Source organism: Podarcis cretensis (assembly GCF_951804945.1).
Source record: "Podarcis cretensis genome assembly, chromosome: 4".
NCBI classification, from domain to species: domain Eukaryota; kingdom Metazoa; phylum Chordata; class Lepidosauria; order Squamata; family Lacertidae; genus Podarcis; species Podarcis cretensis.
This window is the reverse complement of record NC_137173.1, coordinates 6,500,240-6,523,752: the sequence shown is the minus strand read 5'-3', so window position 1 is coordinate 6,523,752 and position 23,513 is coordinate 6,500,240. Positions and strand designations below refer to the sequence as shown.

Genomic DNA, 23,513 nt, shown 5'->3' with positions numbered 1-23,513 from the left:
CCAGGGCCCCCAGACTGGTATTTTATTGGGGGTGCATTTCGCAACATGTTCTTGACGCAATAGTAGCAGTGGGTTTATTCTGCCTGAGTTTGTTCTGCGTTGCTTCCCCTATGCGAGCTCTTTGGAGGGCTTTAGGGCAACGAAAGCCGGGCAAAAATAAACCGGAACATTTGTGGCGTAAAAAGTTGTGGGATTTCAGCCGGGGGTTACAGGGATAAGCACGGATTGCAAATGAAGGAGTGTGAAAATAAGATGGTGTGTGATCACTCCAAGAGCATAAAGAGCACAAATCATTATGAATCCACAATGGGGGGAATGAATTCTAAAGGTAAAGGTAAAGCTACCCCAGCCCGTACGGGCCAGTCTTGACAGACTCTGGGGTTGTGCGCCCATCTCACTTAAGAGGCCAGGGGCCAGCGCTGTCCGGAGACACTTCCGGGTCACGTGGCCAGCGTGACATCGCTGCATCTGGCGAGCCAGAGCCGCACATGGAAACGCCGTTTACCTTCCCACTGGTAAGCGGTCTCTATTTATCTACTTGCACCAGGAGGTGCTTTCGAACTGCTAGGTTGGCAGGCGCTGGGACCGAGCAGCGGGAGCGCACCCCGCCGCAGGGATTCGAACCGCCGACCTTTCGATCGGCAAGTCCTAGGCGCTGAGGCTTTAACCCACAGCGCCACCTGCGTCCCTAAGTTATAAAAGTAGAGAACCAAAATCTGCCGGATCGCATGAGGCCATCTGTACAAAACTGTTTTGACCGTTATTCTTATCATTCTTCTAACAGAAGTTGAGATTTGTCACCTAAGAATTCCACCCTAGATCCATTTACCTGGGAGTAAGCCGTGTAGCATTTAATAGGACTTGCCTTCTGAATAGAACATCAACAGGATTGTGGTGCTAATTGCTACACAAAATATATATTAAATCAATATAAATTAATGTTTCAGACATTGGGTGATATCATGCTTAGCTTGGAACATTTTAACCACTGAATTCTGGTTTCTTACTCTTCCTTTTGCTTTCTCTGCAGGTCATAGCTGTCAACTTTTCCCTTTTCTTGCGAGGAATCCTATTTGGAATAAGGGAATTTCCCTTAAAAAAAGGGAAACGTTGACAGCTATGCTGCAGGTTCACCCCATGAAAGGAACAGCCTGGTGGACAGTTGTGAAGAAAGACATCTGTCTGTCTGTTTCCAAACACATTCTGCATATTGAGGATTAAAGCATCGGGTGAAAAACAAAGCTGTAAATCTGGCCAGATCCCGCTTTTGTCCTTGACAATTGCATTTACCTGTCTTGAACAAGAGAAGCCACTTTCTGTACTTTTGAAGGAAGTGCCATAACTTGCAATTTGATAAGTCAAAAAGGCTACTGCACATTCTTGGCAGCTGAAAAGACCTCTGCAATATCTTATCGCCACCCCTATTCCTCATTGATGTTGCACATAAAAATCAAAAAAAGGATGAAAGCTCAGTTGGAATCAGCCCTTCCTGATTAAAACAGCCCTTTGTGGATTAAAATTAGCTTTAACTAATTAAAATGGGTCTCTGCTAGTTAACTAAAGCTTTGGCTGATTAATCTGATAATCAAACTTGCAACACTGTTCCGAATGGCATGGTGCAGAATTGGTGCCTTAATTGGTATCCTGTTCCCTCCAAATTTCTTTTTCCTTTAGTGTTCTGTCTAGTGTTTGACACCATCATGCACAAGGCTTAGTGGCGAAACACTTACTTTGCAAATACCCTCGCCTGAAAGAGTGAGAGCCACTGCCAATTATTGTAAACAATGGCTAATAGTCAAGACAGCTATGCTCTGTTGCTCTTAAAGCTCTGAGCTAGACCTAGAGCTATTGGTCTGGCTCAGTATTGTTTGTTGTTTGTTGTTTAGTCCTTTAGTCGTGTCCGACTCTTCGTTACCCCCTGGACCAGAGCACGCCAGGCACTTCTGTTTTCCACTGCCTCCCGCAGTTTGGTCAAACTCATGCTGGGAGCTTCGAGAACACTGTCCCACCATCTCATCCTCTGTCGTCCCCTTCTCCTTGTGCCCTCCATCTTTCCCAGCATCAGGGTCTTTTCCAGGGAGTCTTCTCTTCTCATGAGGTGGCCAAAGTATTGGAGCCTCAGCTTCAGGATCTGTCCTTCCAGTGAGCACTCAGGGCTGATTTCCTTAAGAATGGAGAGGTTTGATCTTCTTGCAGTCCATGGGACTCTCAAGAGTCTCCTCCAGCACCATAATTCAAAAGCATCCATTCTTTAGCGATCAGCCTTCTTTATAGTCCCGCTCTCACTTCCATACATCACTACTGGGAAAACCAGAGCTTTAACTAGACGGACCTTTGTTGGCAAGGGGATAGTATAAGCCACCATTATCCTGAGTTTATTGATTTATTAAATTTCAAGGCTGCCCATCAGCCAGAGTCTCTTGGGGGCTTTTACAAAAAAAAAATAATAAAAAAAATGCATAAACACAACTCAGTGTTGTTGGTTTTTTTAAAAAAACCACACCTCATTACAAAATGCATGAAAAGTCATAAGCCAGCATAAAGTAAAACCACACAGCATGAAAATGGATAAACATACAGAAAGCATTATAAAAACCAATGGGGGAAAAACATTGGAGGAAAAACGCATTATTTGATCTACAGTATTTATATCCTGACTACTAAACAAAGTTCCTTAGGTGGTTTACAACGTAATTAGAATTTAAAAAAGGCCTGAGGGAATAAGGCAAACCTACATAGTTTACATTTTCTGAAATAATAGGTGAACCAAAACACAACCGTCTGAAAAATTGCACTCCTCTGAATTTTGCAATGCTGTTCGCCAGCCAAGCAGTGTGTACAGAAATGCACACAGTGGGGTAAAGGGTACGTAAAAATGAATGTACAAGGGGACATATCATGCAGAAATGCATTATGTTTGGGGAAATTGGTTTGCAAAATTTTTGCAAAATTGCATGGAACAAATTTTCGCTAAAATGCTGGTGGGTTTTCACGAGGGGTCTTCTCTTCCCCTCCAAAACACAGAATGGAAGAGCGAGAAACTGAAAGATGCTGAAATCTACAGATTCGCCCTAGGACCAGGTGGCCGTCTCCGGCCAGGGCGTTTGACAATGGGAGCATCGCCAGCAAATATAACCTTTTTTTGCTGGCTTCTTGCCCAGCCTCGTCTAGGTGGGGCAGGGTGAGGGCTGGAATCTGGGGAAGGGAGTGTGCCAGTCACACGCTGCAGATCCCGAACCCATAATCATTACAGTGAGGAGTACTGCCTGAGGAACAAGAAATCCAGAGTGGCTGCCAAAAACATCCAGGGTTCAAGGTCGATGCAGATCTTTTCAAAGTGACAGGTTCACCATCAAAGGAGCTGAGCTGTTGCACAACTTCGATTCGCTGCAGGGTGGTCCTCAGGGCCCGTCTGAATTGGCCCCACGTGCTACCCTTGTGCTTGTTCCAATTAAGAAACTGCAAAGATGTGAGAGATAAGGGAGGCTGGAGCAGATGCAGTCCCTCCTTCGTATAATCGTAGACCTGGAAGCGACCTCAAAGAGCATCTAGCTCAGTGGTTCTGAAAGTGGGTGGTATCGCTCCCTAGGGTACAGGGGATTTTTAGTGGCTGCTAAGAGGCAAGGGATGCAGGTGGGGCTGTGGGTTAAACCACAGAGCCTAGGACTTGCCGATCGGAAGGTCGGCGGTTCGAATCCCCGCGACGGGGTGAGCTCCTGTTGTTCAGTCCCAGCTCCTGCCAACCTAGCAGTTCGAAAGCACGTCAATGTGCAAGTAGATAAATAAGTACCACTCCAGCGGGAAGGTAAACAGCGTTTCCGTGCGCTGCTCTGGTTCGCCAGAAGCGGCTTAGTCCTGCTGGCCACATGACCCGGAAGCTGTACGCTGGCTCCCTCGGCCAATAAAGCGAGATGAGCGTTGCAACCCCAGAGTCGGCCACGACTGGACCTAATGGTCAGGGCTCCCTCTGCCTAAGAGTCAAGGGGGTGGCAGTGGCAGTGAAGGTGTAAACGAATATCAGTGGATAAAGTTCATCGGTTTTGTTGAATTACCGTATTTTCCCATGTATAAGACGAGGTTATTTTATTTTAAAATTATGTAAAAATTTGGGGATTGTCTTATACACGGATGGTGGAGAGGTGGGACAGGCAATTGGTGGCTGCCACGAGCAGACGATCGTCAGTGGCATTTTTATGGGCGATTGGTGGGTGCGCTGGCTATTGGCTGCGGCGGCAATGGGGCGGGCGATTGGCGCTTGCTTTTGGTGAGCACGCAGACGATTGGTGGCTTCGTCGATGTGCATGCGTTTGGCTGTGGAGGTCCTGCGGATGAGTAATTATATATATATATATATATATATATATATATATATATATATGTTTGTGTGTGTGTGTAATTTTTTATTAGTTTTTTTAACATATCATTTTCAACAGTAATTAAACATACTTTTACATCTTATTCAGATTTTTGACTTCCATCAGTCCTGTCTGAAAATTTTCCGATATAATCTCTTAGTATGCATTTCTCACTTTCCCCTATTACATTTCGAACTCATAACCAATATCTCTATCTTTTTCTACTTTGTAACACTTCTTACAAAACTTACAAAACTTCTTGTAGTCCTACTAGCATAATTTGTTGATTACAGTTGCTCTTCAAATAATTCATATACTTCTTCCAATCTTCTGTAAATCTCTGGTCCCGCAGGTTTCGAATCATTCCTGTCATTTTGTCCAATTCTGCATAGTCCATTAATTTCGTCTGCCCTTCTTCTTTCGTTGGAATTTCTTCTTGTTTCCATTTCTGGGCTAGCAATACTCTTGCCGCAGTTGTTGCATATAAAAACAATTTAACATCTTGCCTATTAATGTCCTGACCTATAATACCAAGTAAAAATGCTTCTGTTTTTTTAAAAAATGTATATTTTCAAAACCCCCCCCCAATGTTCAACAAGTCCAGGCAATCCCCACCCCCCAAAAAAACTCATGAAATGTGGGCAACCCCCCCCAAAAATAACACGGGGGCGTGTTATACATGGAAAAATACAGTAATTAAATTTATTAGTTTTTATTGGATTTTGACTACATGCACAGTTAATTGTTACTGCTTTTAATTTAGTTGTGTTATTATATTCCTTCGTGGGTCATGCAAAAAGCAGTTCTGAATGATGCTTTTTCTAGCACCCATTGGGAATGACTTTATGGAAGCAAGTAGGGGGCAGCGCCCCCCGGCAAAAAAAATTAGGAACCACTGCTGTATGTTAAGGTGTTTCCAGATGTGCTTTGGCAATTGTCATCATAATTATTATCATCATCAGAGAACGTTCCGGCAACGTGACTGAGATACAAAAGGTACAGATAGACCAGCTGGACTATTTCCTTCATCTCCCAAGTTTCTTCTCACGAGGGAGGAGAGGATGGAAACATCTGAATAGTTGTTGGCATTTAACGAGCGAAGAATCCAAAAAAAAGGAAGGAAGGAAGGAAGGAAGGAAGGAAGGAAGGAAGGAGAAGTCTCAGAAATGAAGGAGTTAAGGTTTTCCGGATTTCAGCCCCTCCCGCTGCTTTGCTTAAGAAAACTTGGGAAGGGGGGGGGAGAGAAGAGAGAGGTTTTTAAAGGCTGATTTTTTAGAAATTGTGCTCCAGTGGTTCCTTGCTTTCCCTGAAAGAGGCATAATTGCTGAGCCCAGGGCACTTGGTTCTGCCGGCAAGGACCAGCGTAGTTCTCCCAGGTGGATGGCCAAGAAGACATCTGAAATCTGACGATTCTGGTCTCTGCTCTCTCTGATCCAGAAACTCTCCAAAGAGAGGCAGATAGATAGATAGAGAGATAGATAGATAGATATCGGGATACATCTACATTTTTTCTCTTCTTTCCCTCCCTCTCTCCTGGCGTCGCATCTTGAGCAGAAGAATGGTTGCAGAAGTCCAAGAGGTTATTTTTGGCCTGGGATGCTTGCTCCTTTATTTAACTCTGGAAACCGATGCCGGTAAGTAAACTGCGATGGAAAGGCTTAAACAAAAACGATAGAAAGGTCCAGGTGAACGGATGGGGAGGCGGAGGATCTGTTGGCTGAAGGAGGGTGTGTGGTGCAGTGGTTAGAGTGCCAGCCAAGGACCTGGCAGAGACCAGGGTTTGAATCTCCACCTGGCTATGAAGCTCACTGGGTCACCTGAGGGGGGTGTGTGGTCCAGTCACAGTCCCTCTCAGCCTATTTTAACTCACAGGGTTGCTGTGAGCATTAAATAGGGAGAGGGAACCCTGTCAGCTACCTTGGGGATGGATGCAATAAATAAATAATAATAATAATAATAATAAATAAACCTGAGGACTCAGTGTGCCAATTTTGACTGCGCAAATATTGTCAAGGTGTTTAGATTTGCGTCTGTTATGAGATTTGCGTCTAGCAAAGGGAGATAAAGTCAGCAAGAGGTGGCTTGACCTGTTTCTATAATACTCCTACAGCACGATGATCGACTGGGGATGGCTCTAACGCGAGACCCGTTTGGATGTTCTTCCTGGGGCCCCTTTCCTTTTAGTTGGGGCTTGCGCTAGGGAGATTCTCTGGGCCCTATTTGAGCCACGTGCAGGAGACTTTTTTTGCTCACCTTTGCAACAGCGCTGCCAGGAGCGCACCAACCATCCTAAAGTCAGATCTCATGCATCCGGATTCAATCAAATTGCTCTTTCCCTCTCAATCTCAGCTCCCGATTTGTAGCAGAGGTGACGCTGTTGCAACGATGAATGGGGGAATGTCTCTAGAGCAGGCATAGGCGAACTCCAACCCCACCAGATGTTTGGGACTACAACTCCCATCATCCTTGACCATTGGTCCTGTTAGCTAGGGATGATGGGAATTGTAGTCCCAAACATCTGGTGGGGTTGGAGTTCGCCTATGCCTGCTCTAGACCATGGGTAGGCAAACTAAGGCCCCGGGGGCCAGATCCGGCCCAATCACCTTCTCAATCCGGCCCGCGGACGGTCTGGGAATCAGCGCATTTTTACATGAGTAGAACGTGTGCTTTTATTTAAAATGCATCTCTGGGTTATTTGTGGGGCATAGGAATTCGTTCATATATTTTTTCCAAAATATAGTCCAGCCCCTCACATGGTCTGAGGGACAGTGGACCGGCCCCCTGCTGAAAAAGTTTGCTGGCCCCTACTCTAGAGAAATTTGTGGAGGAGGAGAAGGCTATCGATGGCTGCTAGCCATCCCTTTCTCACCAAAGGAGAATAGTCTACCTCTCTTCTGCCTTGGTCAAGACCCCACCTGGAATACCGTGTCCAATTCCGGGTACCACAATTTAAGAAGGATGTTGACAAGCTGGAAGGTGTGCAGAGGTGGGCGACCAAAGGTCTGGAAACTAAGCCTGATGAGGGACAGTTGAAGGAGCTGCGTATGTTTAGCCCGGAAAAGAGGAGACTGAGAGGAGATATGAGGAAATGCACTAAGGGCTGTCACATGGAAGAGGGAGCATGCTTGTTTTCTCCTGCTCTGGCAGGTAGGACTCGAACCCATGGCTTCAAGTCTCAAGAAAGGAGATTGTGACTAATTCGGGGGGAAACTTTCTGACAGAAAGAGCTGTTTGGCAGTGAACAGACTCCCACAATTGGTGGTGGGTTCTCCTTCCTTGGAGGTTTTTAAGCAGAGATCGGACGGCCATCTGTCATGGATGCTTTAGCTGAGATTCCAGCATTGCTGGGGGTTGGACTAGATGACCATTGGGTCCCTTCCATCTCTAAGATTCTATGATTCTTTCAACCATAATTCTGTGATTCAGTGCAGACTTAAGGGAAGGATGTTGTGTTATTTTGCTATGTATGTTCCAATCTAAATGGAAAGGGGTTCCCACTTGCTGACATGATTGCCCTTTCTGCAGTCCTCTGGGATTTCCTTCTCTCTCTCCTGCCCTGGCAGTATGTGAACTGACTCACTTACAGGAGGAATCTGTTTTGAATCAACTCAACAGGGTGCAGATTTTTGTAGCTGAGATGCCCATATTACCTTGCTAAGAGGGAAGACGCATCATAAAAATGGTCGTTCAGTTGAGTCAGCTTGTTTGTTGTGGGGTGGGGGCCAGCGGGCAATGAAAATTAAACTGACAAAAGAGAGATGATACGATAATCTTTATTGTCATTGTCCCATACAGAACAACAAAATTGAAAAAAATCTACATCAGGCATTCAAAAACCCACAAGCCTGCTGTCCCAGCTATCCCAGCCTGGTTAGCCCCCTAAAAACTCTGATACCCCATAATTGAATGTAATATACTCACATAAAGCAGTGTTTCCCAACCTTTGGTCTCCAGCTGTTTTTGGACTACAATTCCCATCATCCCTGACCACTGGTCTTGCTAGCTAGGGATGATGGGAGTTGTAGTCCAAAAACAGCTGGAGACCAAAGGTTGGGAAACACTGACATAAAGGCTACCTTACACTGCGTTTAAAACCAAAATCGCATTTGGATGGAAATTGTATCTCAGGCGGCTAGTCCTAGTCTTTATAACCCTGGACCTTCTTCCAGAAGGCAGAAGCTGAAAGAGATGAGGTTCTTCTCCTGGTTGGAGTGTATTGTGTGGGCTTGCCTTTCTTGGGTTTTCCTTCCTTCATTTGTGGCGCAGGACTATGCGGCTTGGCTCGCTTGCATGAGTCGCCAGGAGCGTTGTACCTCTGGGAAATCATAGAACGTAAAAAGCTTCTTCTGGCTTTTATGCTGAGGCCCACAGTGACCTGGGCTAAGTGTGAGAGTATCTGTATTCTTGGTTGTTATTGTGGTGGTGCGGCTTCTACATTGCCACATGTGTTCCAACTCTACAGTTTGATGATTCTTGCTCCCTTTAAGTCCTGTAGATACCATTTTACATCCTCTAGACCAGCCTTCTTCAACCTGTAGCCCCCAGATGTTCAACTACAAATCCCATCTTCCGAGTCGGTTGTGGATTTTTTTTTTAACTTAATCTTTTTCCCCAATGCAAAATTACAACAAAAATTACAAACATAAAGTCCAAAACAAAGCCGTACAAACAAGAAAAGACAAAAAACAAAAAATACACAAAAAAGGATCACACATCTACAAAGAAAACCATATCGTCATACTAATCATTACGCACATATTGACTTCCTTCTTTTGTTTTGAGATCTCAAAATTTTTAATCTTTCTAAATTGTTGTGTCTGATGTAAATTACCTCTATCTTTATGCTTTTTGCACCATTTTTCACTTTCTTTAACCCTGCAAAGCTTCATTCATTACATACCGATATACTTACTCCAGAACAATGTTTTTTCATATATCCTGTAACACAATCTTATTCTTTTACTAATTTTTGGTCCGATTGTGGATTGTCGGTTGTGGATTATGGGAGTTGTAGTCTGACCATGTCTGGGGACTCAAGCTTGAAGAGCTCTGCTGGAGACCACAACAGCTTCAGGTGCTTAAACTCCCTTGCTCTCTGTCCAACCATCGGGTCCAACCCATAGTTGTACCTATAGAAACAGACGCATTTTCTTACTCAGGTGCACCTAAGAAAAGAACCTGGAATGAATATGGGTGCTTGGGAGGAGATAGGCTGCGCATTGTGGTTTGCTCCCTTCAACAGTGTGGTAAAGATTTCCTGATAATTTAGTAATAACGGTAGAAGACCCATTAAATTCACTTGAGCAGAAGATACAAGAGTTTGGACAAGTTGCAGGTTTCGAACTTAACAAAAATAAGACAAAATTATTAGTTAAAAATATACCAGAATATGATAGAGGAAAAAATTCAACAAGAAATAGGTAGAAATATTCATAATAAAGTGAAATATTTAGGGATTTGGTTGACATCAAGGAATATTAAAATTCTACAGTGTGGTAAAGATTTCCATCTCTGAGGAATCACCAAGGCTTTGCCGCAAACTGGACTTCTGTAGCTCACTTGCGCAGAACAAATTAAGATGACGGGGTCAAGTTGAAAAACAGAGTAGATTCGTGTCGGTAGCAGAAAAATCCTGTTGTTGTTGTTTAGTCGTTTAGTTGTTTGTGACCCCATGGACCAGAGCACACCAGGCACTCTTGTCTTCCACTGCCTCCCACAGTTTGGTCAAACTCATGCTGGTAGCTTTGAGGACACTGTCCAACCATCTCGTCCTCTGTCGTCCCCTTCTCCTTGTGCCTTCCATCTTTCCCAACATCAGGATCTTTTCCAGGAAGTCTTCTCCTGAGGTGGCCAAAGTATTGGAGCCTCAGCTTCAGGATCTGTCCTTCCAGTGAGCACTCAGGGCTGATTTCCTTCAGAATGGAGAGGTTTGATCTTCTTGCAGTCCATGGGACTCTCAAGAGTCTCCTCCAGCACCAGAATTCAAAAGCATCCATTCTTCGGTGATCAGCCTTCTTTATGGTCCAGCTCTCACTTCCATATATCACTACTGGGAAAACCATACCTTTAACTATATGGACCTTTGTCAGCAAGGTGATGTCTCTAAATCCTACGTATTCCCATAGGACGCAACCTTGTGATGTCAGATTATTCAGAAAATAGCAAACTGCCTTGCACTGAATGAGACCATTGGTCCAGCTGACTCAGTAGGGTCTCTACTGACGGCAGTAGTTCTCCAAGTGGAGATCCCTCAAGCCCATCTCCTCCAGCTGACAGCAGAGGTCTTTCGCACACCTCGAACCCAGGACTCTCTACAGCCAATTCAGGTGCGCTACGGCCAACCTCTTGAGCTGAGGCTACAGAGTCTTGAGAGTGTGACTCTGGTTGAAAGGAAGGGAATAATTCAAGGAAATGAGCAAGGAAAGAAATGATATCTAGAATCACAAATGGGCATAGCTGTCAACTTTCCCCTTTTTTAAAGGGAAATTCCCTTATTCCGAATAGGATTCCTTGCAAGAAAAGGGAAAAGTTGACAGCTATGCAAACCAGCCGAGACATAGGTAAAGGTAAAAGGACCCCTGACCATTAGGTCCAGTCACGTACGACTCTGGGGTTGCGGCGCTCATCTCGCTTTATTGGCCGAGGGAGCCGGCGTACAGCTTCTGGGTCATGTGGCCAGCATGACTAAGCCGCTTCTGGTGAACCAGAGCAGCACACAGAAATGCCGTTTACCTTCCCGCTGGAGCGATACCTATTTATCCACTTGCACTTTGACGTGCTTTGGAACTGCTAGGTGGGCAGGAGCAGGGACCGAGCAACGGGAGCTCACCCCGTCGCAGGGATTCGAACCGCCGACATTCTGATCAGCAAGCCCTAGGCTCAGTGGTCTAACCCACAGCGCCACCCACGTCCCTAACCAAGACATATTCTTCAAAAATAGAAGGAAAAAAGAATGAGTCTCCCTCGTGCATTTTGGAGCAGGTGACTCGAGCACACACCACATTGACAGGGGTATCGAAAACTGCAATTTGGTTAAATCTATCACGCTTAAACGTTTTTCTCATTTTATTGCCGGGTAGCAGTGGCGTTGAAAGCAAAAGAGAAATGTCTTGCTCAGTGGGATCTGAACCCAGATCTCCTGGGTCCAAGATCCAACTCTCCTCCGCAGGAGCACTTTGATTCTTCTCCGATGATGTCACAAGGTCACAAACATATTAATCAGCCTAGAATAGCAACCAGCCCCTGGTTCTTCACTCCCGGTCGCCAAAGCTGGTTCAAGTTCCCATGTTCCCTTGTAAGCTTACATTCTCCTTCCAATTAGCCCAATTAGCTGGACAGATGGAGAGCGCTAAAACGATGACTCGCCAGGAAGTTTTATTGCAGGCAGATCCAAATAGTTTGAGTACCAAGGTGTTTGAGAACCAAGGCACCACTGTTTTCTGAAAGTTGTATGGTTAATTATCTCCTTGGCTCAGGGAGGTCACATAACTCCATAGCCTCAAACATTTCTCTGATGAAAATAGGGACGTCCTAAGGAAAAGCAGGATATTTCAGGATCAAATCAGAAACCAGGATGGCTGCTGTAAATCAGAAGCCGCCTCTGGAAAATAGGGACATTTGGAGGGTCTGTATTCATGGGAGAGTGCCTCTGATTCACAGTGTTTACGGAGCTCACAGAATGTAAATCAAGTGCTCACCTGACAAATGTTGGAGGGCAGGCCACACCCTGGGAGGAAACACTTGTTTTCTGGATGAGAAACACAACCACAACTTGTCTGTGCAACCGCAGATGGGTATCTCCGCCTTTGCTGATCTACCTGTGCGAATACCAGAGAAGGAAGCTGAGCATAGGAAGCTGCTTTGTGGTGAATCAAACCATTGGCCCATGTTGTCTGCACGGACTGTCAGAGCAGCTCTCCTGACAGCTGATAGGAACATGATAGGAGTTTGTAAAATGATGCCTGGCGTTGAGAAAGAGACGTCCACCCCCCCCCCCCCCCCCATAATAACTCGTGGAAATCCACTAAATGATTTTTGGTTGTGCTCGGATCCTGCTTGCAAGTTTTACCCAGGTATCTGGTTGGCCTCTGTGAAAACAGGATGCTGGACTTGATGGGGTTTGGCCTGATCCAGCGGGCTCTTTTCTGATTTACTATAAATTCGGCAGAGTTAGCAGCATTTAAACTGAAACCTGCAAGCTCAGCACACACTTGTTTAGCTTTAACAGGGTCATCACCCTTTCAGCTAGTTCCAAAAGAAGAGATGAGCTTATGCAAGACTGCGACATACTTATTTTCGTCCTGACTTTCCCTTGGTCGTTTTCATCGGACTATCTCCAGGCTACTTAATGCTCTCAGCAAAGAAACCAATAATCCCAATTTTGCTAAGAAGCTATTCATTCCGCTGGCCTCACATAGGATTGTGAAAATCAGCTCAATAATTTATTTTTTAAATTATTTTTTATTCATTTTTCTTTTTCATTCATTACATACATCTCAATTTCTTCTTATTATTATTGTTTTTTATTATAAAATACACACATATTGCGAATATACAAGCATACAAACATACATTTCATACACAAACATACCTACATTCAGTCCCACAGATAATTCCTTTTCCCATCACTATCCACCACCCCTCACCCCACCTTTGTGTTAGACTTCCAATCTACTCAACTGCAATTTCTTTCCACTTCTATTACTTTCTTCCACACACCTTTAACCTAATTTCATACTTCTTTTTCTATTACACATTACTTATGTATCCCCTGTGAACAGAAGACACTCTGATTTATTTATTTTTTATGTATTGTGTTGTTCAGTCGTTTAGTCATGTCCGACTCTTTGTGACCCCATGGACCAGAGCACACCAGGCACTCTTGTCTTCCACTGCCTCCCACAGTTTGATCAAACTCATGTTGGTAGCTTCGAGAACACTGTCCAGCCATCTCGTCCTCTGCCGTCTCCTTCTCCTTGTGCCCTCCATCTTTCCCAACATCAGGGTCTTTTCCAGGGAGTCTTCTCTTCTCATGAGGTGGCCAAAGTCTTGGAGCCTCAGCTTCAGGATCTGTCCTTCCAGTGAGCACTCAGAGCTGATTTCCTTCAGAATGGATCGGTTTGATCTTCTTGCAGTCCATGGGACTCTCAAGAGTCTCCTCCAGCACCATAATTCAAAAGCAACTTTTTAAGTGTAAAAAGTTACAAATGACCAGTGGCGTAGCGTGGGGGGTGCAGGGGGGGTCGGCCGCACCGGACGCAACATCCGGGGGTTAGGGTTAGGGGGCGCAAATCCATGGGTTAGGGGGCGCAAATTACTTGCCTTGCCCCGGGTGCCGGACAAAAACAGGAGCACTTCCCAACGGGAATTTAATCTGAAAACGGGCCATGACAGAGACATCTCAAACACTGGCAACATATTTGTCAGTGCATAGCTCAGTTAGTTAGATGTTATCGAGCATCGCCTCTGTCAGAACAGAATTCTGGACCTGATGAGGTTTGGCCTGATCCAGCAGCTCTTCTTATGTTCTTATCAGGGCTGCCTTTACCCGGGGGTGCAAGGGGTGCAGGGCACCTGGGAGCCAAATTCAGGGGGGGGGGTGCCAGGCGCCCGCCGCTGAAGCCGCCTAAGCTCTTATCTACCTGTAATGGTTGTAAGGGGGTTACTTGTGCGTAAGTTGCCTTCAATTTTAGTTAGATTGCCTGGCCAACCATGCTTTGGCTGACAGCTCACACTCCGTGACCGGTCAGTCACTGGCAGAATCCGTCAGTGGCCGTTTCTTGAACCTCTTCCAGCATAAGAGCTGTTTGACGCCTAGTCTCCTCCTACTTTCCCTGCGCGGAACTCGTCTGCGCAAGTACGGGGAAGGCAGGGGCGTGTCAGCACTCTCTCCACTAGTCTCTGGTGAAGTGTCTTGGAGACCCGTCTCCAGTTCCTCCATCTCCCTCCCTTCTCTACTGGTGTTGCGCTGAATTCCTTCCCCCCTGCTGGTCCCCTCTCCGGCATCGCTCTGGAGCCCTGCCTCCGCCTCTCGCTCTGATGTCAGTTCCCTGACACTACCTGTTATGAAATAATAAAGAATTTTGATCAAGCTAGAAAAACAAAATACATATATACCTAGGTATTGCCGAAATGTATACCTACTATTTCACTAAAGGACTTTTGACTTAGTGCACTCATTTACCAAAGACACGCTGCGCCAGCGGCGGCGCTTGTCATTCGCAATGGCAGCACTTGTCAGACTCAGCGACGGTGCTTGTCATTCTCAATGCACATGAAATTAACTAAATTTGGGGGCTCTGGGAGGATCTTTGCACCCCAGCGGCGCATATGCTAAAGACGACCCTGGTTCTTATATCTAACAGTCGCTACAGGCACCCAACCACCAGCAAGCTAAGAGGCTTATTGGGAATTGGCCAGTAGGCTACTGGTTTATCCACGAGCTTCCCCCGGCCCTCTCCATGTAATATGTTCAGGAGAAGGAGATGGATAAAAGAATTTTAATACTTTTGCTCAATCTACAAAGCAGGACTATCCATGGGGAACCAAGCTCTGAATTTATGAGAATCTCAGTTTTCATCTTTAAAGCAAGTTTCTAGACCTCATGGGTCATAAAGACTCTCACTGAAATATGAGTTGCTTGCTCCCCCATACTCAGTGAGGGACATGTTGTTTTAGGACAGGGGTAGGCAACCTAAGGCCTGGGGGCCGGATGTGGCTCAATCACCTTCTCAATCTGGCCCACAGACGGTCTGGGAATCAGCGTGTTTTTACATGAGTAGAATGTGTGCTTTTATTTAAAATGCATCTCTGGGTGATTTGTGGGGTCTGCCTGGTGTTTTGGATTTTGGATGAGGCTGCATTTTAATGTTGTACTTAATCTTGCTTTTAAATTGTATTTTAATCAATTGTTTTTATACCTGGTGATAGCTGCCCTGAGCCTGGTCTTGGCTGGGGAGGGCAGGGTATAAATAAAAATATTATTATTATTATTATTATTATTATTATTATTACATGAGTAGAATGTGTGCTTTTATTTAAAATGCATCTCTGGGTTATTTGTGGGGCATAGGAATTCGTTCATATTTTTTTTCAAAATATAGTCCGGCAACCCCACATGGTCTGAGGGACAGTGGACCCGCCATGGCTGAAAAAGGTTGCTGACCCCTGTTTTAGGGTCATTCTACCTCCTGATAAGGGACGCGGGTGGTGCTGTGGGTTAAAACACACAGCCTAGGACTTGCCGATCAGAAGGTTGGCGGTTCGAATCCCCGCGACAGGGTGAGCTCCCGTTGCTCGGTCCCTGCTCCTGCCAACCTAGCAGTTTGAAAGCACATCAAAGTGCAAGTAGATAAATAGGTACCTCTCCGGTGGGAAGGCAAATGGCATTTCCATGCGCTGCTCTGGTTTCGCCAGAAGCGGCTTAGTCATGCTGGCCACACGACCCGGAAGCTGTACGCTGGCTCCCTCAGCCAATAAAACGAGATGAATGCCGCAACCCCAGAGCCGGCCATGACTGGACCTAATGGTCAGGGGTCCCTTTACCCTTTACCTTTACCTCCTGATTGCTTTTCCTTTCCCCACTTTGAACACAACACCCCCATGTTTTGATTTCCAGATCCGGATGTCTCCTGCATATTTAACAGCAAGAAGTACAAGGCAGGAGAGAGCTGGCACCCTTACTTGGAGCCGCAAGGAGTGATGTACTGCATTAGGTGCACCTGCTCTGAGGTACCTTGCGAAATCCTTAACTGGCTTGGGGGCAGGATCTCCAGATGAGATATTTTGAGCGACGATGACCTGAGCGGCCATCACCATCAATAATACGTATATGGTGCTTAATGTGCAGCACAGTAATATAATTTTTTAAAATGAAAATGTACAGTGGTGCCTCGCAAGACGAAATTAATTCGTTTCGCGAGTTGCTTCGCCTTGCGATTTTTTCGTCTTGCGGAGCGTGGATTCCCCGGGTATTAACGGCTTTAAGAAAAAGGAAGCAAACCCACAAGACGTTTTCATCTTGCAAAGCAAGCCCATAGGGAAATTCGTCTTGCGAAGCACCTCGAAAAACGGAAAACCCTTTCGTCTAGCGGGTTTTTCGTCTTGCGAGGCATTCGTCTTGCAGGGCACCACTGTATAGGTTATACAACATTTTAACCAAAAAAATACAAAGAAATGTATCTGTGGTTTTAAGCAACAGCAGAAGTTTGAAGAAAGCAGGGAGGGAGCAGTGCAGTAGGGAGGGGGCAAAGGCTCGAGGATGTTTCATGTTTGATGTGAGACCAGTGCCAGATTTGGGTTTGATGAGGCCCTAAGCTACTGAAGGTAATGGGGCCCTTTACATGTCCAGCTGTCCTTTGTCAACAACAAATTGTGTCTGTTTTTTGTGTTGAATATATGCTATATTGTACTGTAATTTATGGACCTAATAGGTATCTGAACCACAGAGCCTAGGACTTGCCGATCAGAAGGTCGGCGGTTAGAATCCCTGCAATGGGATAAGCTCCCATTGCTCGGTCCCTGCTCCTGCCCACCTAGCAGTTCGAAAGCACGTCAAAGTGCAAGTAGATAAATAGGTACTGCTCCAGCAGGAAGGTAAATGGTGTTTCCGTGCGCTGCTCTGATTTCGCCTGAAGCAGCTTAGTCATGCTGGCCACATGACCCAGAAGCTGTACGCCGGCTCCCTCGGCCAATAAAGCGAGATGAGCGCCACAACCCCAGAGTCGGTCACAACTCGACCTAGTGGGCAGGGGTCCCTTTACCTTTAGGTATCTAAAGCCATTTGCACATATTGCCATGCAACCTGTCCATGCACAGAACGAAATATGCATTTTATCAAAGTAATTGTTGAACTGAAACCAGTGATATTTTAGGGAGCAGGCTAGCAGGCAGGGCCCATGACTTACATCCTAGGAGCCTACACAACACAAAACACTGTTGCTGTATGTAGGTTTTATTTTATGTGCTTTTTATCTTATATTTTGGAAATGTACATCCAGTTTTTTCCCCTTTAAATTTTCTGTGGGCCCCCAAGAGAGTGGGGCCCTAAGCTACAGCTTGTTCACCTTATACATAAATCTGCACTGTGTGAGATGGTGGGGTAAGGATTGGTAGACGTCAGCTCTGTGTGATCTGCCTTATGGCTGCAGTCAGTGATTTCAGCTCAGCCGAGGTGACCATTGCCCAGCAGTGATTTCAGCTTGTGGAAGCTAGCCAAGGCTGCATACCTAGGCTAGCATCCCATCCTTCTCACCAGTGAAGTGTAGCTGGGTTCCCACGAGGCAAGACACAGCAATAACAGCAAGAACCTTCACTGAACTACACAACTGGGAAACAGGGGCAAAGCAACTGCTTATATACATCCCTGAAAGCCTGGGCCACTCCCACTCCCAATGTGATTGGCTGTCTAAACTTCCAAGCTGCGAATCACGACTCAAGAGTTCAAGGGCCAATGGCAGAAGCCCAAATCCTGAAATGTTCTGTGATTGGACATCATGTATCAAATCAGAACACAGGCGCTTATCAGAATCCTTAGTCCAGACTCAAGCTCAGGCAAACTCAGACCACTGAATACATAACAGGTTTGACTGTCTATCGATCTATTTATTGATTCTAAGTTTTAATTTATATATTTTTTAACTGCTGCTATATCTGTGTTGTCCCGGTTATACCTAATTGCAAATTCAAATGTATCCCTATCGTGTTTTATGACTTCCTTGATATTGTATGTAGGCTAGAACTGGTCTGTGACGGAAATAATAAAATTCAATTCAATTGATTGATTGATTGATTGATTGATTGATATGGATAAACATTGACCAGTCAAACAAAGGAAATGAAAAGGCATGGAGCTGTTTAAAGACTTTCGCTGCACTAAGAATTGTCTTCTTGAAAAAGGCTGAGGCTTCCAGGTCAGAGAGCAGAACTGGTGAGGATTTGTTCTGTTGATAGATATTGAGCCAAAAATTCATCCTCACTGATTATTCCCTTTTCTTTACAGGATACCAATGTCAGCTGCTCCCAAATACAGTGCCCGCCTCTTCAGTGTCCGAATCCCATCAGCGACCCACACCAATGCTGTCCTAAGTGCCCAGGTAAGTGGATTTGAATGCTCCTTCCCTGACAGCACACAAACAGTTTATACATATCTATATCCTGCTGTTTATAGCAGTGCCCCCCCCCCCCTTCCCCAGAAATGTACGTGTGATTGCACTGGTGAGAAATATCCTCATATGGGGGGTGGGGAGGCAAAATTGCTGGAAAAGAAGTGTCTCTGGTAGGAGAAATTTCCAGTAAAAGGCTGATGACTTTTCATGACTTTTCCAAAATGAAAACTGATGCGGAAATGTGGATATCATCAAATCGTAGGGTTGGAATAAGTTCAGCCCCCGAAAGTGAACTTTTTTTTTTTTTTTTTAAGTGAGGAAATAAAGCAGGCATTTTTACCAAGCAAGATAATGTGACTTCAGTTGCAATCTCTTCTGCTCAAAGATAGGGATATGGGATTAAAACTGTGTCTTGTGAGCGCTTTGCCAATGTTATTTTTCAGATAAAGTAAAGGTAAAGGGACCCCTGACCATTAGGTCCAATCGTGGCTGACTCTGGGGTTGCGGCGCTCATCTCGCTTTATTGGCCGAGGGAGCCAGCGTACAGCTTCCGGGTCATAATAAATAATAATAATAATTTATTATTTATACCCCGCCCATCTGGCTGGGCCTCTCCAGCCACTCTGGGCGGCTTCCATAGAAAGCAAAAATACAATAAAATATCACACGTTAAAAACTTCCCTGAACAGGGCTGCCTTCAGATGTCTTCTGAATGTCAGGTAGTTGTTAATCGCTTTGACATCTGCTGGAAGGGTGTTCCACAGGGCGGGCGCCACTACCGAGAAGGCCCTCTGCCTGGTTCCCTGTAGCTTTACTTCTCGCAATGAGGGAACCGCCAGAAGGCCCTCTGCGCTAGACCTCAGCGTCCGGGCAGAATGATGGGGGTGGAGACGCTCCTTCAGGTATACTGGACCGAGGCCGTTTAGGGCTTTAAAGGTCAGCACCAACACTTTGAATTGTGCTCGGAAACGTACTGGGAGCCAATGTAGGTCTTTCAAGACCGGTGTTATATGGTCTCGGCGGCCGCCCCCAGTCACCAGTCTAGCTGCCGCATTCTGGATTAGTTGTAGTTTCCGAGTCACCTTCAAAGGTAGCCCCACGTAGAGTGCATTGCAGTAGTCCAAGCGGGAGATAACCAGAGCATGCACCACTCTGGCGAGACAGTCCACAGGCAGATAGGGTCTCAGCCTACGTACCAGATGGAGCTGGTAAACAGCTGCCCTGGACACAGATTTGACCTGTGCCTCCATGGACAGCTGTGAGTCCAAAATGACTCCCAGGCTGCGCACCTGGTCCTTCAGGGGCACAGTTACCCCATTCAGGACCAGGGAATTCTCCACACCTGCCCGCCTCCTGTCCCCCAAAAACAGCACTTCTGTCTTGTCAGGATTCAACCTCAATCTGTTAGCCGCCATCCATCCTCCAACCGCCTCCAGACACTCACACAGGACCTTCACCGCCTTCACTGGTTCTGATTTAAAAGAGAGGTAGAGCTGGGTATCATCCGCATACTGATGAACACCCAGCCCAAACCTCCTGATGATCTCTCCCAGCGACTGCATGTAAATGTTGAAAAGCATGGGGGAGAGGACAGAACCCTGAGGCACCCCACAAGTGAGAGCCCAGGGGTCTGAACACTCATCCCCCGCCACCACTTTCTGAACACGGCCCAGGAGGAAGGAGCGGAACCACTGTATGACAGTGCCCCCAGCTCCCAGCCCCTCAAGACGGTCCAGAAGGATGTTATGGTCGATGGTATCAAACGCCGCTGAGAGATCCAGCAGAACTAGGAAACAGCTCTCACCTTTGTCCCTAGCCCGCCGGAGATCATCAACCAGTGCGACCAAGGCAGTTTCAGACCCATGATGAGGCCTGAATCCCGACTGGAAGGGATCCAAATGGTCCGCTTCTTCCAGACGTGCCTGGAGTTGTTCGGCCACTGCTCGCTCAATCACCTTGCCCAAGAATGGAAAATTTGAAACTGGGCGATAGTTGGCCATCGTGGCCGCATCTAAAGATGGTTTTTTAAGAAGCGGTTTAATAACCGCCTCTTTCAGCGGGTCTGGGAAGGCTCCCTCACGGAGGGAAGCATTCACCACCCCACGAAGCCCATCGCCCAGTCCTTCCCGGCTAGCTTTTATAAGCCAGGATGGGCAAGGATCCAGGAGACAGGTGGTTGGCTTCACTCGTCCAAGCAGCCTGTCCACATCCTCGGAGGTAGCAGATTGGAATTGATCCCACTCAACTTGACTAGACAGAACTCTAGCACTCTCCCGCCCCGGCCCTGCTCCCACGGTGGAGTCTACTTCTTCCCGAATCTGAGCGATTTTATCTGCAAAAAACTTTGCAAAATCATTGCAGGAGAACATGTGGCCCGTACTGGGCCCCGATGTTGCAGGTGGTTCCACTAAATTGTGAACCACCTGAAAAAGTCTCCTGCTGCTGTTTTCTGCAGATGCAATAGAGGCGGTGAAGAAATTCTTCTTCGCCGTCACTATCGCCACTTGGTAGGCTCGACGTTGAGCTCTAACCTGTGTCCGGTCAGATTCGGAATGAGTTATCCGCCACCGGCGCTCTAGCCGTCTCAACGATTGTTTCATTGCCCTCAGATCCGTGGAAAACCATGGGGCTGTCCGGGCTCCATGCAATCGGAGAGGGCGCTTCGGAGCCAAACAGTCAATAGCCCTGGTTAACTCCACATTCCAGCGGGCCACCAGGGAATCGGCTGAAAGGCCATCAACATGGGATAAAGCATCCCCTACCACTCTCTGGAAACCATTTGGATCCATTAAGTGGCGGGGGCGGACCATCCGAATTGGTCCCACCTCCCTGCAGAGGGGATGGGTTGCAGAGAAGTCCAGTTGCACCAGGAAGTGATCTGTGGCCAGCATGACTAAGCCGCTTCTGGCGAACCAGAGCAGCGCACAGAAACGCCGTTTACCTTTCCGCCAGAGCGGTACCTATTTATCTACTTGCACTTTGATGTGCTTTCGAACTGCTAGGTTGGCAGGAGCAGGGACCGAGCAATGGGAGCTTACGCAGGGATTCGAACCACTGACCTTCTGATCGGCAAGCTCTAGGCTATGTGGTTTAACCCACAGCGCCACCTGTGTCCCCATTAATTGTAGCATTTGGTGAAAGCTGAGAGAGAAGCCCAGCCTTCTGAATTTTGGGGGTGGATTTCTGGACAACTTCCTAACCTGCATCTGGATTCTGGCACTAAACTATAGGCTTCACCCTGACACAACCTCACTAGGCTTTGCTACCAACATTTCTTTTTCAATTTCCTTTTTTAAATTTACTGAGAAGTCTTCTATCATCACCACTTGGGTTAGAGGGGAATTTGCTGGTATCAGTTTTCCTTTATAGTTCACCCACATCTTAGTGATATTTCTTAATCAGGGATTTTCAATATTCTGCCACCATTGCCTGCTTGGTTTGATAAAAAAATATATTTGCTATCTTCTCGCTCATTTCCTGTGTACAGTGGACCCTCGGGTTATGTATCGCTCTGGATACGTAATCTTCAGGTTGCAAAAGCGGCAAACCCAGAAGTGTATTCTTCCGGGTTTTGCCACTCACACGTGCGCAGAAGCACTCTATTGCGCCATGCGCATGTGCAGAAGCGGCACCTCTGGTTACAGATTTTTCTTTTTTTTTTTATAATAATTTTTATTAATTTTCCACACAAATAATAAAGAACAATATAAAACAGTATAACTTCAAGCTCATCGGTTCATGCCCTTTTTTCTTTGACTTCCCCATACCTCCCCAACCCTGCATCCTTATTTAATAATTCTTTAGCAACCCTTAGGTCCATTGTCTTAATTCCCTTTCATCAAAAATTTCTTAAGTTTTTTATTTACTGCTGCAATTCTTTACTTCTTACCCCCTGACATCTTAACATTCCTCAATTTTACAATTACTTTTAAGATATATTTTGAATTTCTTCCAGTCCTCTTCCATTGTCTCTTTCCCCTGGTCCCGGATTCTGCCCGTCGTCTCGGCCAGTCCCATAAAGTCGATCACCTTTGTTTGCCATTCTTCCAGAGTAGGTAGTTCTTGCGTCTTCCAATACTTTGCCAGTAGAATTCTTGCTGCTGTAGTGGCATACATAAAGAAAATCCTATCCTTCCTTGGCACCATTTGGCCCACCATGCCCAAGAGGAAAGCCTCTGGTTTCTTAGGAAAAGTCCACTTAAGGACCTTCTTAATTTCATTATAGATCATTTCCCAGAAAGCTTTAACCTTTGGGCAGGTCCACCAAAGGTGGTAGAAAGTGCCTTCAGTCTCATTACATTTCCAACACTTATTATTAGGCAAATGATATATTTTTACAAGCTTGACTGGGGTCATGTACCATCGGTAGATCATTTTCATAATATTTTCTTTTAAGGCATTACATGCAGTAAATTTAATACCGGTGGTCCATAACTGTTCCCAGTCAGCAAACATAATATCATGACCGATATCTTGTGCCCATTTAATCATGGCTGATTTCACCATTTCATCCTGTGTATTCCATTTTAACAGCAAGTTATACATTTTTGATAAGTTCTTAGTATTGGGTTCCAACAATTCTGTTTCTAGTTTTGACTTCTCTTTCTGAAATCCTATTTTCCTGTCCTGTTTAAACGTCTCATTTATCTGATGGTAATGCAACCAGTCTCGAACCTTAGGCTTTAGTTTCTCATAACTCTGAAGTTTCACCCTTTCGCCATCGTATTCTAAAATCTCATGATATTTTGGCCATTTAGAATCCATATTAAGTTTTTTTACTTCCCTAGCTTCCATTGGTGACACCCACCTAGGGGTTTTACTTTCCAACAAATCTTTGTATCTAATCCAAACGTTATACAATGCTTTCCTTACAATATGGTTTTTAAAGCTTTTATACACCTTTACCTTGTCGTACCATAAGTATGCATGCCAACCAAAACTATTGTCGTACCCTTCCAGATCCAAAATGTCAGTGTTCTCAAGAAGTAGCCAGTGTTTCAACCAGCAGAAAGCTGCTGATTCATAATAAAGTCTTAAGTCCGGCAGGGCAAAC

The 23,513-nt window shown here is 45.7% G+C and overlaps 1 protein-coding gene across 1 annotated transcript in view; it reads left to right on the top strand.

The window, feature by feature from the left end:
• Positions 1–5,585: 5,585 nt before the first annotated feature.
• The window catches only part of CHRDL2 (chordin like 2), a 50,774-nt gene continuing 32,846 nt past the window's right edge, over positions 5,586–23,513 (top strand). Inside the window, exons 1-3 of the mRNA XM_079973956.1 lie at positions 5,586–5,989; positions 15,973–16,085; positions 18,355–18,448. Coding sequence (XP_079830082.1) covers positions 5,914–5,989; positions 15,973–16,085; positions 18,355–18,448 — 283 coding nt within the window. The 5' untranslated portion in view covers positions 5,586–5,913. The remainder of the gene's footprint in view (positions 5,990–15,972; positions 16,086–18,354; positions 18,449–23,513) is intronic.